The sequence below is a fragment of the Leptodactylus fuscus genome, chromosome 7 (genome assembly GCF_031893055.1).
Source record: "Leptodactylus fuscus isolate aLepFus1 chromosome 7, aLepFus1.hap2, whole genome shotgun sequence".
Lineage (NCBI taxonomy): Eukaryota > Metazoa > Chordata > Amphibia > Anura > Leptodactylidae > Leptodactylus > Leptodactylus fuscus.
Window position 1 is genome coordinate 120,678,500 of NC_134271.1, and position 12,943 is coordinate 120,691,442.

Here is a 12,943-nt window from a genome sequence, read left to right on the forward strand (position 1 = left end):
TTTGTGAAGTTCTGACACAGCTTATGGAGCACAATTCACATCTCATTCTGTCCTCACTATGACTCATTGGTCGCACCCACTGTCCTTTTTTTTCATTGACGTATAAGGCAGAAATTAAGCTAAGTGCTTTGTGTTTGACTCACAGTAGCCGTATAATTAGGATGCTATCTACAACCAGATAGCTTTGTTGCCTGTTATATGACTTCCTTGAAGCCTCTATTCTTTGTATTATAGCTGATGATACATATTGTATTACAGTCAGCCTTTTACTACCTACTGTCTTTTTGCTTTATACAGGACGGGTACCCAGGGCTGTGGCTTCAACTAACCAGCATTTATTAGCATCCGATGATGTGGTCAGCTGCTGTCTGGACTTGGGAGTGCCTAGTATTTCTTTTCGTATTAATGGGCAGCCAGTCCAAGGCATGTTTGAGAACTTTAACACCGAAGGTTTATTTTTCCCAGTTGTAAGCTTTTCTGCTGGGGTCAAGTAAGTAAATTTTACTACATGGTACATTTTTCCTTGAATGCTACTGACTTCTAGAACGTGTGGTAGAAAACTTGGAACCTTTAAAGAGGACCTTTCACCACCTCTTACAAGTCCAGCTATTTACATCATTTAATAGACTCTGCTCTACTGATTCTGGCACAGTTGGAAATTCTTCTCTAGCTCCCAACGTTCCTGAGCAATCAGTGCTGTAAGCTTTGATACCTGATATGATAGTTTTCTATTGTCAGGTGGGCAGTGACAGCAGGCTAGAAATATGATTCTGAGCTCTGGCAATGTCCACCTCTGATTGGAGCTCAGAATTGAGCTCCTTGCCTGTTCTTGCCTGACAATGCCCTCCTGACAGTACAGAGCCTATGTACCGATTGCTCTGGTATGGAGGGGACTAGAGAAAAAAACCCATCTGTGCTGGAACTTGTGGAGCAGCAGCTATTAATGGACAATAAGAGCTGGAGTTGGTGAAAGTAGTGAAAGATCTTTAAAGAGGACCTTTCATGAGATCGGGCACATGCAATTTTATATACGGGCTGGAAAGCCGTATATACCGTAGCGCTTTAGTGTCAGAAGGGCGTTTCTGACAGTTAGCCAGGAACGTCCTTCAGCCTCGCGGCGCCTATCGCACTGTACTGTGGAGCGGGGAGGAATGCCCCCTCCCTCTGCTCACACAGCTCGTCCACAGACGAGTATTATCAGGAGCGGGAGGGGGCGTTCCTCCCCGCTCACACTCTACAGCGCAATAGGCGCCACGAGGCAGAAGGACATTCCTGGCTAAGTGTCAGAAATGCCCTTCTGACTGTAAAGCGCTACGGTACCGGGACCGATAGCGCTTTACACCGGGCACAGATTGGGAAAGCCGACAGTGCGCTGAATTCAGCGCACTGTCAGCTTTCCAGCAGTATATAAAACTGCATGTGCCCGATCTCATGAAAGGTCTTCTTTAACTAATACTTTAAAGAGTCACAGGTATTGAACTAAAGCAGCTGGTCATACACTTTAATGGGAGTCTGTCACCAGAACCCAGCATATCAACCCAACCCTGCAGAGATATGTTAGGGTCAACTGAAACAGTTTTTTTCTCCCTTGTGAATCGGTGCATTCATTACTGATATATCACTGTTAATTTCAATATGTAAATGAGCTCTATAGAGCAATGAGGGAATAGCCATTGCCCTCTAGGGGCTCTAAAGATAAATTGAAATTAAATATAAATTATATTAAATATAGAAAAAATACTAAAATCACCAGCCCTTTCTTTACATCGCATACAAAAACTATTAAACAAAGTAAACTCCAGCAGACATGGGATAATGAATGGGTCAGTCATCCCCATTGAGAGATCAGGGTAGGAGATGGGTGAACCAGGAGTCAGGAGCTAGTTGTTCCGAGCAGGTCACCTGAGCGACGGAACCAGGCCGGAAACTCCAGGTCCATTATCCAGTGGTACCTGTATCAGTCAATCTTAACTCCTTGGACAACCCCATTATTTTTGACAGAACTTAGATACATGTTAAATGTGATCAGTGGGAGTCCAGGCAATACAACACAATTACAAGAACAATGGAACTGTGGTTTAGTCCTCCTAAGGGTCTGTTTGCAGGTTACATTTGACACTAGTCTCAAACTGAAATCCATTGACATTCTGGGTTCTATGCATGTCAATGGAGTTTTTTGCAACCCTGTTCACATGCTATAAAAATTTCCTCTGCAGATTGTTGGTGCCATTGAAAAAATGCCATTGAAAAAATAAAAAAATATTACCATGGAAATAAAACACCTGCTACTTATGCAGATCCACATAACTTCAAACAGCACATTCAAGGCATAAATCTGAGTGCCAACCTCAGATTTCTGCCAGTGAATCCTCTAGCAAACACATGTCAGATTATATTCCTTTGAGAGCAATTGAGAACTGAATGGTGAGATGCTTAATACAGCACCACAGTCCGTTCGTTGTACCAGTTGGTGACAGACCTGACAGTGAGACCACTACTGACCTCTGACCTGTCTCTATTTACTTCTAGTCTTTATACTTGTTAATACTATTATTACATCGCATTTAACCCACTTATAACTGAACAGTCTGAACAAGGACATTGAAAACATATAACATTTTGAAGCCAGAAAAGTTTGATAAGGATGAAGCAGAGATACAGCAAACAGCATTCTCTTATTTGTGCCTATACTTATGGCTCTAGAACTTGTTGCCCAATTATCACTGTGTTCTTGTAACCTTACCTGGTTTTTACATTTTTCACTTCTTTGTATCACAAAACATGCTAAACCAAGTATATGACTTGCTATCTTCTAGGGTCCGATTTCTTCTTGGTGGTCGCCATGGGGAATTCAAGTTCTTACCCCCAGCTGGCTATGCTCCATGCTATGAGGCCCTATTACCAAAAGAGAAGATGAGAGTAGAGCCTGTTAAAGAGTACAAAAGAGACTGTGAAGGAGTTCGGGACTTGTTGGGTACAACTCACTTTCTGTCCCAAGCTTCATTCATTCCTTGTCCCATTGATACCAGCCAGGTATAACTTCATGTACTTTCTGAATGTTACATGTAAACATCACTATATAGATCCCTCTTTTCTGGCACCATTGTTATCCTAAAGAACGTTTTTCTTTGAAACCTGCCATAATCTCGCCATGGTGTAATAGATGCAAGTAATACAGTATTTCTTATTGCTATTGCAAAGGAAAGTTTAGGAATATTTTCATTTTCCTATCACTAGTATGAAACCATTCCTGCTACATGTGATGAATCATCTGTCAAGTAGAATGATGAATCTTGACATATATGTATTTTGCAGAATTGTATTTAAGATTATGGAACTGCATCAAAAAATCTAGGTTATTAGGATGTTGTATATGTGTACTTCTATTGATAGGTGTAGAAGGGCCGTGTTCATCCATTATATTCGAATTGTTTAAGATGTACCTCAAATGAATAAGGAAGTGGCATGTACAGAATGGTGTGTTAGGGCAGGGCAACACAGTGGCTCAGTGGTTAGCACTGCAGCCTTGCAGTGCTGGAGTCCTGGGTTCGAATCCCACCAGGAACAACATCTGCAAGGAGTTTGTATGTTCTCCCCATGTTTGTGTGGATTTCCTTCCCATACTACAAAGACATACTGATAGGGAAAAAAATGTACATTATGATCCCTATATGGGGCTCACGATCTACATTAAAAAAAAGAAAAAAAAAGAATGCTGTGTTAGGACCAAAGACGCTTGCATTAATTTGAGCCAACTAAGCTCGAGCTACAACCAAACCCAGACCACTGGTATCCACTTGTCTTTACTCTAAATCATTCAGAATTTCTTTGTTTTGTGTAAACATTTTGAACTTTTTGTTTGTTTTTTGCCACCATTTTTTTTTTAAAAGTTACCCCAGCTTAGCAAGAGAAGCAGGGCCGCCATGGTCTGACAGATTTATCATAATGTATACTGACTAAAATGTCTTCCATCTCCTCCATTGTCAATTTATGGTCTGTGACTTTCTTGTCTACTATCTATAAAAATCTGACAGCTAAATCTCATGCTAATTAAGAGGATGTTAAGAAGATGTGGCCATTGTATATTGATCCCAATATCTGGGACCCCTATAACCCCGGAAGGGAGTGGACTACAGCTCAGGTGTCTCTTCACTGTTTTTCTTGCACAATCATGCCCTGGCCACCCACTCTACAGTGAACCACAGTGCAACCCCATTCAAGTGAATAGAGTGGGCTACAATTTCTAGCAAAGCCAGGTGGCCAGGAGCACAGCTGCGCGGGAAATGTTTAAAAGGGGGGCAACTGTACACAAGCGTTGTGGCCCTTTCAATGGTCCCGGTGGTTGAACTCTGATAGTAATGTGATTGTGTATCCTTGTGATATGTCATCACATTAGAAGATGGAAATACTGTTATTTAGCAAGGTAATAAAATAAAATAAAAATGCAGGTTATTAATCTATTGGTGTTGCCAGCTAATAAAATATACCAAAAAAAGAATGTATACAATAATGGAAATGCAATTCCAGTTACATGCTGGCCTTTAACCAATAAAGACCAGTCAGTAGGCAGAATAGAATAACAGAAAATGATTCACTTACTGATATATAAGACCCACAACATCTTGTAGTAGATGTAAAATGGAAAGGGCCTTCCACTGGTATACCTGCTCCATCATTGTATAGTAAACAATCTTGCAGAACTGGAGTCCTAGGTACATATCCGACCAAAGCCAACATCTGTATTTGCGCTGAATTTGTATACTCTCCCCGTGTTTGTGCGGATTTTCTCCGGGTACTCCAGTTTCCTTCCATACGCCAAGGACATACTGCTAGGGATTTTCGATTGTCAGCCCTATATGGGACAGAGGCAAATATGGGAATATGCGCTACCCAAGTAAGAAAAGCAGCACCCTCTAAAGATACAGTATATTGATAGGGAATGTAGATTGTGAGCCCTATATGGGACAGTAACTGACAATATCTGTAAAGTGTTGCAGAATATATTAGCACTATACAAATAATCAAATAAATAGCCCTGTCCTCCATTAAAAACCCCAGGACCGTACTTGGTGTATGATTGCACCTTATAATTAAGTCACATTTAGGCCAAATGTTCCCAGTTGAAAACTATTTTATATTTTATTGTATATTTAGCTAGAATATTAACCAGCTATACTATGCTTTTCTTCTATGATGTACAGACTGTATTTTTGGATTTTTGAAAGTGTATACATTGAGTTTTATGCAGTATATGAATTTAACGACTATTTACATGCTAAAAATAAATCTCTGTACTTTTTTTAGATTGTTTTACCTCCTCATCTTGAAAAGATCCGAGACAAATTAGCAGAAAACATCCATGAACTGTGGGGCATGAACAAAATTGAACTTGGTTGGATCTACGGCAAGGTAGATAATATTTCTAATTTATGGAATTAGTTGTATAATATGACATCAAAATTCTACATGAGATCTTAATTTCCTTTATGTATAAAAATCATGCACATTATTCATAATGAACAGAATCTGAAAAGATGGAGTTAATTCCAGGATTTACAGTCATAGAGCATCCTACATATCTTACAAAAAAGCAACTTTGTGGGGCAAGACGGTGGTTCAGTGGTTAGCACTGCAGCCTTGCAGCGTTGGAGTCCTGGTGTTCAAATCCCGCCAGGAACCACATCTGCAAGTAGTTTGTATGTTTTCCCCGTATTTGCGTGGATTTCCATCCCATTCTACAAAAACATACTTAAATGAAATAAATAAAATAAATATAAAAATGTATATTGTGATCCCTATATGGGCTCACAATCTACATTAAAAAAAAAAAAAAAAGCAACTTTGCCAGCATCTTAATAAAACAAATGGAGGTTCTTTAATCAAGGCCAAGAAACGCCATGTATCGACCCTCACATGGGGCTTTGTCATATGTGAGGGTCGATACATGGTGTTTCTTGGCCTCTATTTTAAGATGCTGGAAGAGTTCCTTTATTGTCTCTTATTTCTACCCTGAGAGGACACTGGGTTCTGCCCAGCTATTCCATAATTGTTGGTGTTGTCACAACTTTTTTGGAATTGTTTAATAAACATATCTCATTATCTTTGGTCTACGTTAGCTATATGGAAAACATTTTTATGGTTAAATGTCTATGAAATCTTTATTTCAAAGGACTCTTAACCAGCCAACCAGTACTCTGCTCTTTATTAACCCTTTCATTGCCAAGGGTCTCTGGAAATTTTGCACCTCCAGTAGCCAGAGCAATTTTCACAGTTTTGAGATGGACAAATCAAACCTAAATTACAACATTAAAAAAGCATCCACCCCCCCATACCTATATATTTTCTTAAAGTAGACACCTGCAGCATTGTCTCAATGCCACTAGGTACTGTATACAAACAGGCACCTTCATGCAATTTTGATTTAAAGTGAATGTTTTATGAAAAAATGCAAATAAATGTATATTAGTTGCTAAAAGCGGAAAGAAAGCAAAAAAAATTAAATGCACCAAACCTCCTAAAAATAAGAGTTGAACATGTGCAGAGTTCATTCATATCACTATGGCCTACACCCGTATGCACGTGTCTTCAGAAAATTGCTGGAACTGGAAGGAACAAAAATCTGCTTTGAAGCTGGAAATGTTAAAAAAGTATCATCCTATAAAATGTAGGGAAGTAGGGATTACACACCATGAAAAGTAAGTGAATCCTTAAACCCTATATATATTTGGAAAGTAGACAACCTGAAGATTACAAATGTCTTAATGGGCCATCAATAGCCACATCCACCTCCATGCAACTTTGTGACACACAAATAATTTGATGAAAAAATGTGCTAAAACACATATTTGCACCTAAAACTCATGTTCAATCTCAGATTCATATACAAAATACATTTAAAATAATAGCTTAAGGTGTATACAATGTGTAAATATACTATATGTACCGCAAACATCAACTACAACAAGAGCTCGGACTCCCAAAAACACTAATACAAAAGACAAGCAGGATTTTGCTGTTATTCACTAATATGATAAATATCTATACTGCACCTTGCAAACTGTGACTGTGATACCAAAATCTAACTTTTTCCAGATTACACAGCATACCGTATATAAAAACACAATTTAATAGTTCATATATACAACCACCTTCATGGAACGTTGCATTTTAAAGCATCAAGATATGTCGGCAGTAGTAGGGAGGACGTAGTAGCTACGTGCTTGGCAGTGAAAGGGTTAAGGGGCAAGTATACAGATGGATGTCTCTTCGTTTTGGGGCCGGCCATATTTCAAGACTTTTTAATGCACCAGACATGGACTTAAAGAGCAGTTCTGTTCCATATAGGTACAATTAGGTACAATTTCCCAGGGAGCACTAGCTACCCAATGCTCCCTATACCAGCTGGCATATACGCAAGGAGAGACAGTACCTTAGGCTTCTAAATCAGAGCAATATGCAGTCTGTATATCAGTCCCAAAAACTGTAGCGTTTTTGTAAAAAAACAAAAACAAAACAGATATAATATAGAGTTTCAGATTTTACATAATTGTATGTGAACAGGTTATTTCCATGACACAGAAAACGTCTTGTAACTTGCTGTTTACAATTGTGTGTCAGTATCTTATCCCGGAAGGAGTCTTGGTTTTCGCTAACCACAGAGATTCATCTGTTTCTTATTTTTAGGACAGCAGAAAAAAGGTATCGCTATACCAGTAAAGACTATCGATAGCACCTCAGATAGCTGGACAGAACCTCACTCTGGGCTACTGAAGTCTAAAAGACAGAAATGTTATCCCCCAGATGGAGTGTCTCTAGTCAGATCATATCCAAGTTGTTTAAAGACTTTCTGGAATGCAGCATTAAACTTAGAGTCTCTATAACTCCTAATACAATATAATCTATTAGGTTTTCCTATGGGTTTTTATTCTGTTGCATTTACAGGTAAATATTGTGAGATTGCAGTTAGTCTCATTGAGTGTAATTAATGGGGCTTTTGGGGGGGAAAAATAGCAACATTTCTAAAGTAAAACATGGGAAGAATATGCAAATCTGACTTCCATGATGTAATTAGGAAGTCAGTGCCTTAGGCATGCACACCAATAGAGGGCGCTCACTGAGAATGTACAAGTCTATCTTCTATGATGTAATTAGGAAGACAGAGCCTCAGCCAAGCAAACTAATCTAAGCCTCTCACCTCAGCCTGGTCAGTCCTCTCTGCGCCAAGCTAATGAGATGCAATAACATCGAAACAGCTGTCCTTGGCTGAGAGACTACCTAGTAAATTCCCAACATATTTACAAACAAAGGCCTCTGGGAAGGTCGGCATGATGTTAAAGGGAGCGCCCTCTATTGGGTTGCATTACTGAGGCTCTGTCTTCCTAATTACATCATGGAAGATAGACTTGCACATTCTCAGTCAGCGCCCTCTATTGGTGTGCATGCCTGAGGCACTGACTTCCTAATTACATCATGGAAGTCAGATTTGCATATTCTTCCCATGTTCCTTTGCACAGTGGAGCGCTCATGCCTTAATAAGACTCCACACACCTAAATGGTGGTCTCTCCCTATGGAGTGACGATGTTCCCCCTAAAATAAAACGTTCTACTTCAATATACCGCGAGACTTAGTTTCACATGAGCAGACCAGAGGAAATTACAGGCCGATGCAGTGACATAATGGTGTCATGCTATGTCAACACTTAGGAGTGTGAAATCCAAACAGGGAGGGAATGGTATAGAATTCTAAAGGTTAGTATATTAGGAATTGTATTATTTTTGCATTTTAAGATTGATTATTTTTATTATGGAAACCTGAAAAGCGGATATATGATCTTAGTGTGACCACAACATGACCTGGTTGAACTAGATACAGTACAAGCAGAATATGTACAAAGCCGAGATCCTCACTACTACATATAACCTTATTGTTCTTGTTTTAGGTGCGAGATGATAATAAACGTCAGCATCCTTGTCTGGTAGAATTTTCCAAGCTCCCAGAAACTGAAAAGAATTATAACCTGCAAATGTCCACTGAGACATTAAAGTGAGTTTTGTCTCTTCTTTAGTCCTGTGGATATCTTTCTCTGCTATCTTTCTCTGATATCTTCTACGCGTGCGTAATCAGCTCTGCCATTTTTTTGTGGCTGCTTACGCGAGCTCTTGTAGTAAGCAGCCACAAAAAAATGGCTGCGCGCAGGTGGAGTCGGCTCTGCCCGCTGGCAGAGCCGATTGCGCTTGCGCAGAAGATTGAAAGCCAGGCCGGAAGATGATGCGTAGAGGCCGATTCCTGAAGAAGATGGCGGCAGCACTGAAGAGTTCTCTCGCAGCACTGGGGACACCCCCAGTGCTGTTTGAGCATTGGGGCCCGCCCCCAGTGCTGCGAGAGAACTCATTTGCATAAAGACAGAAAACAGAATATCTACCAAACGACAGCGTGGAGAAGACATCTAAAGGTAGGAGAAGAATAGCCTTTCTTAAGGCTATTCCTACGTGTTAGTTAGAAAAAAAGGGATTCTAATGATAGGATCCTTTTAAGTCCCTCTCCTGGTGCCTCAGTTTAACCTGGGGGAAACTAGAGTGGACATGAAACTGGGGCAGCTAGAGGGAGACATTAACAGTGGAGGGTAGTTGGAGGGGGCAATAAATTAATGGCAGCTGAAGTGGGACATTAAACTGGGGGCAACTAGCGGGGGAGATTAAACTCGGGCAGCTAAAAACAGACATTAAACCGTAGGGATAGCTGGAGGGTGTCATTAAACTGGAGGCAACTAGAGGCAGACAGGTCCCACTCCAGCTACCTCCATCGTTTAATGCTCCCTCCAGTTGTACCCAATTTAATCTCCCTCCAATTTAAGTGCCTCCCTTCATCTATCCCCAGTATAATGTTCACCTTCCATCTCTGCCCCAGTATAACATTCCCCTTCCATCTCTTCCCCTAGGTTACTGTTGGCACATACACACTTTATACTGCTAGTCACATCCAAAGCAGCATATACATATCTTACACTAGTCACATCCAGAGCTTTTTCACACACCTTGCTCTAGTCATATCCATAGTGGCATTCCCTTGACATGCCTTACCCCAGGCTCATCCAGAGTTGTATTTACATGTCATACATTAGTCACATCCAGAGCAGCGTTTACATGTCTTACACTAGTCACTAGAGATGAGCGAATACTATTCAAAATGGCAGTTTCGAATAGCACGCTCCCATAGCAATGAATGGATGCAGCCGGCACACAGCCGGCACCGCAGTCCGGCCGCTTAACCTTTTGCGTGCCGGCCACTCCCATTCATTCCTATGGGAATGTGCTATTCGAAACTGCCGTTTCGACTAGTATTCACTCATCGCTACTAGTCACATCCAGAGCAGCATTTACATTTAGCACACTAGTCACATTTAGAGCTGCAGTCAGATATATTACACTAATCACATGTAGAGCAGCAATTTATCTTATACTAATCATATCCAGAGTTGTATTAACAGACACACACACACACACACAGACACACACACAGACTCACACACAGACACAAACACACACACACACCCTCTCCACCCTGCATCTCACTTTCCCCTCCCCTCTCAGTACCTTAGACGACACTTCTGTCCTTCTCTTCCAGCATTGCGGGATACTAAGACACGCCTACCTAGTCATGTGACGTCACACAAGGTCCTTCAGATTACTGTAGTATAAGCTATCTCCCGATCACCCCCGGCTCTTATACCAGTTACAACCTTGTATCTGTTATAAAAGCCATGGGGTGAACGGGGAAAGTATGTTAATAAGTAAAACACCTCAGAGACAGAGCGGGACAAGGGGGGAAGCCGTGCGGGAACGTGGGACAGGAGCTTAAATTCGGGAAAGTCCCGCTAAATGCGGGACTTTTAGGAGCTATGGGGAGTGTATGTTGCAGTCTAAGCTAAGTTCACACAGAGTTTTTTGGTCAGGATTTTGAGGCCGTATCTGCCTTAAAATCCTGACCAAAATGACGACTCCCATTGAAATCAATGGGAGCCACTCAGGTCTTTTTTCTGGGAGTCATTTCTTCAGACTCCCGGAAAAAAGAAGCGAAGTGCTCATTCTTCAGGCCGTTTTGCCTCGCGATTCGGCCTGAAGACACTCCCTCCTCCAGACTAGGCCCATTTATTGGGCCTAATCCGCAGCGGAGTGCGCGGCTGGATGCCGGAGGGGTGAAACAATGTCAAAAACATCCCCAGACATTTAATTGACAGTCTCTTCTCATTTTCCACAGAGCCTATCTGGTCTCTGACATGCCTATGTTTCATTGCGGAAAGTTGCGTATTCTGAAGCCTGCATTTTTTTTTCAGTAATTAAGAAATAACCTGTAATTATTAAAGATATGATTGTGATTGTCATAATTTCCACTAAAAGGTCTGGTTTAACAATGATGTATCTGACAGATTCCCCTTTACGCTGGGTTCACACCAGCGTTCGGGTCTCCGTTATCAAGTTTCTGTCTTCTGCAGGCATAAGACGGAAACCTGGCAGACCGAGTCCAGTCGTGAGCACCGGTGAGCATTTTGAGCTCTCCACGGCGAAACCGTTTTTTTTTAAAACCAGACACAAAGTCCTGCATCTCCAACTCTGTCCGGTTAAAAACAACCGGTTTTGCCGCGGAGAGCATAAAACGCTCCCTGGCGCTCACTGCCGGACACTTTTCAAACCCATTCAAATGAATGGGTTTGAAAGATGCCGGCAGATTTCCATCTCCTGCCCAGTTTCGTGCAGGAAACGGAAACCTGCAGAACGGAGACCCCGGGCGCAGAAGTGAACAAGCCCTTAGATGTATATATAAACATTTAGACGTACAACAGGAATCATATTGTTCATGTTAGTGCATTTTTTATTACTTTTATTACATTATTACCCTTTTTACATGATGAATTTTGATTATGATATTTGGTTCACAGGACATTGCTTGCTCTCGGATGTCTCATTGTTCATTCAAATCAAACAGCTGAAGAAAATTTGAAAAAAGTTAAGCTCCCGAAAAAGTGAGTAGAATAAAGTACTTAACCCATCATTGCTGTATCAAAAAAGAGTCAATCATAAATGTCAAAATTGTAATGATAAATCTATTGTATAAAGGGATCTAGGTACACAAAATACATGTGCTGAAGTAGGATTTTTCTTTTGGAAATGTCTCCACCTGCTGGTGACTGTGTGCAAGACTCATTCCATGCTGATTCGATCATTTTAGATTGATTTGCAGCAATTATTATACACAATAGAGTGGGTAATACTGGGCAAAATTTACATTTAGGCTAAAGCCCCACATTGTCTTTTACAGTACATGCAAAGTGAGTGATATTCTGGCTAATCCCATCCACACATTGCAGAAAGAAAAAAAAAAAAAAAAATCAGCTGCGGATAACCTGTGCTTTCAATAAATGCTAGCGTTTTGTAACATCACAGCATGTCAATTATACCTGAGGAAGTTCTCAGGTTTTCTCTATAGGTTTAATAGGGTAAGAAAATTGGCAAAGAAAAACTCAATGAGTTTCCACTGCAATTTTTTCTGCAGCATTTTTTAGCTGCGTTTCTCTACATGGGGCCTTAGCCTTAAAGTTTTTGGCATTTATTATGCTTGAATTTTTCCCTTACGTTATCTAGGTTCTGTTAGAGTTGTCAATTATCTTACCCCAGGTAGATTGTATAGTCAGATTGTTACCGGTAGCAATCACATAGCAGATACCCTATGTTGTATGGTCCGGGCAGAGCTCTGCGAGGTTCCACCAAGAAAACCATTTATCAGCTCAGATACATAAAACACGTCCATCAAAATACAGCTGACCACTGGTATCACTTTAAGCTACATGATTAACCATTTTGGGAAATTAAGCAAGAATACACGTCACCTCTGGGACGAACCAATACTGTGGGTCTGTATAACCATCTTTGGGTTCTGTGGTTTAGT

The 12,943-nt window shown here is 40.7% G+C and overlaps 1 protein-coding gene across 5 annotated transcripts in view; it reads left to right on the top strand.

The window, feature by feature from the left end:
* RYR3 (ryanodine receptor 3) overlaps window positions 1-12,943 on the top strand; it is a 485,624-nt gene that overhangs the window by 255,433 nt on the left and 217,248 nt on the right. For all 5 annotated transcript variants that reach the window (XM_075282947.1, XM_075282949.1, XM_075282950.1 and 2 more), the window contains 5 exons: window positions 298-490; window positions 2,817-3,033; window positions 5,305-5,409; window positions 8,940-9,043; window positions 11,937-12,020. In XM_075282947.1, the coding sequence (XP_075139048.1) occupies window positions 298-490; window positions 2,817-3,033; window positions 5,305-5,409; window positions 8,940-9,043; window positions 11,937-12,020 (703 nt within the window). The remainder of the gene's footprint in view (window positions 1-297; window positions 491-2,816; window positions 3,034-5,304; window positions 5,410-8,939; window positions 9,044-11,936; window positions 12,021-12,943) is intronic.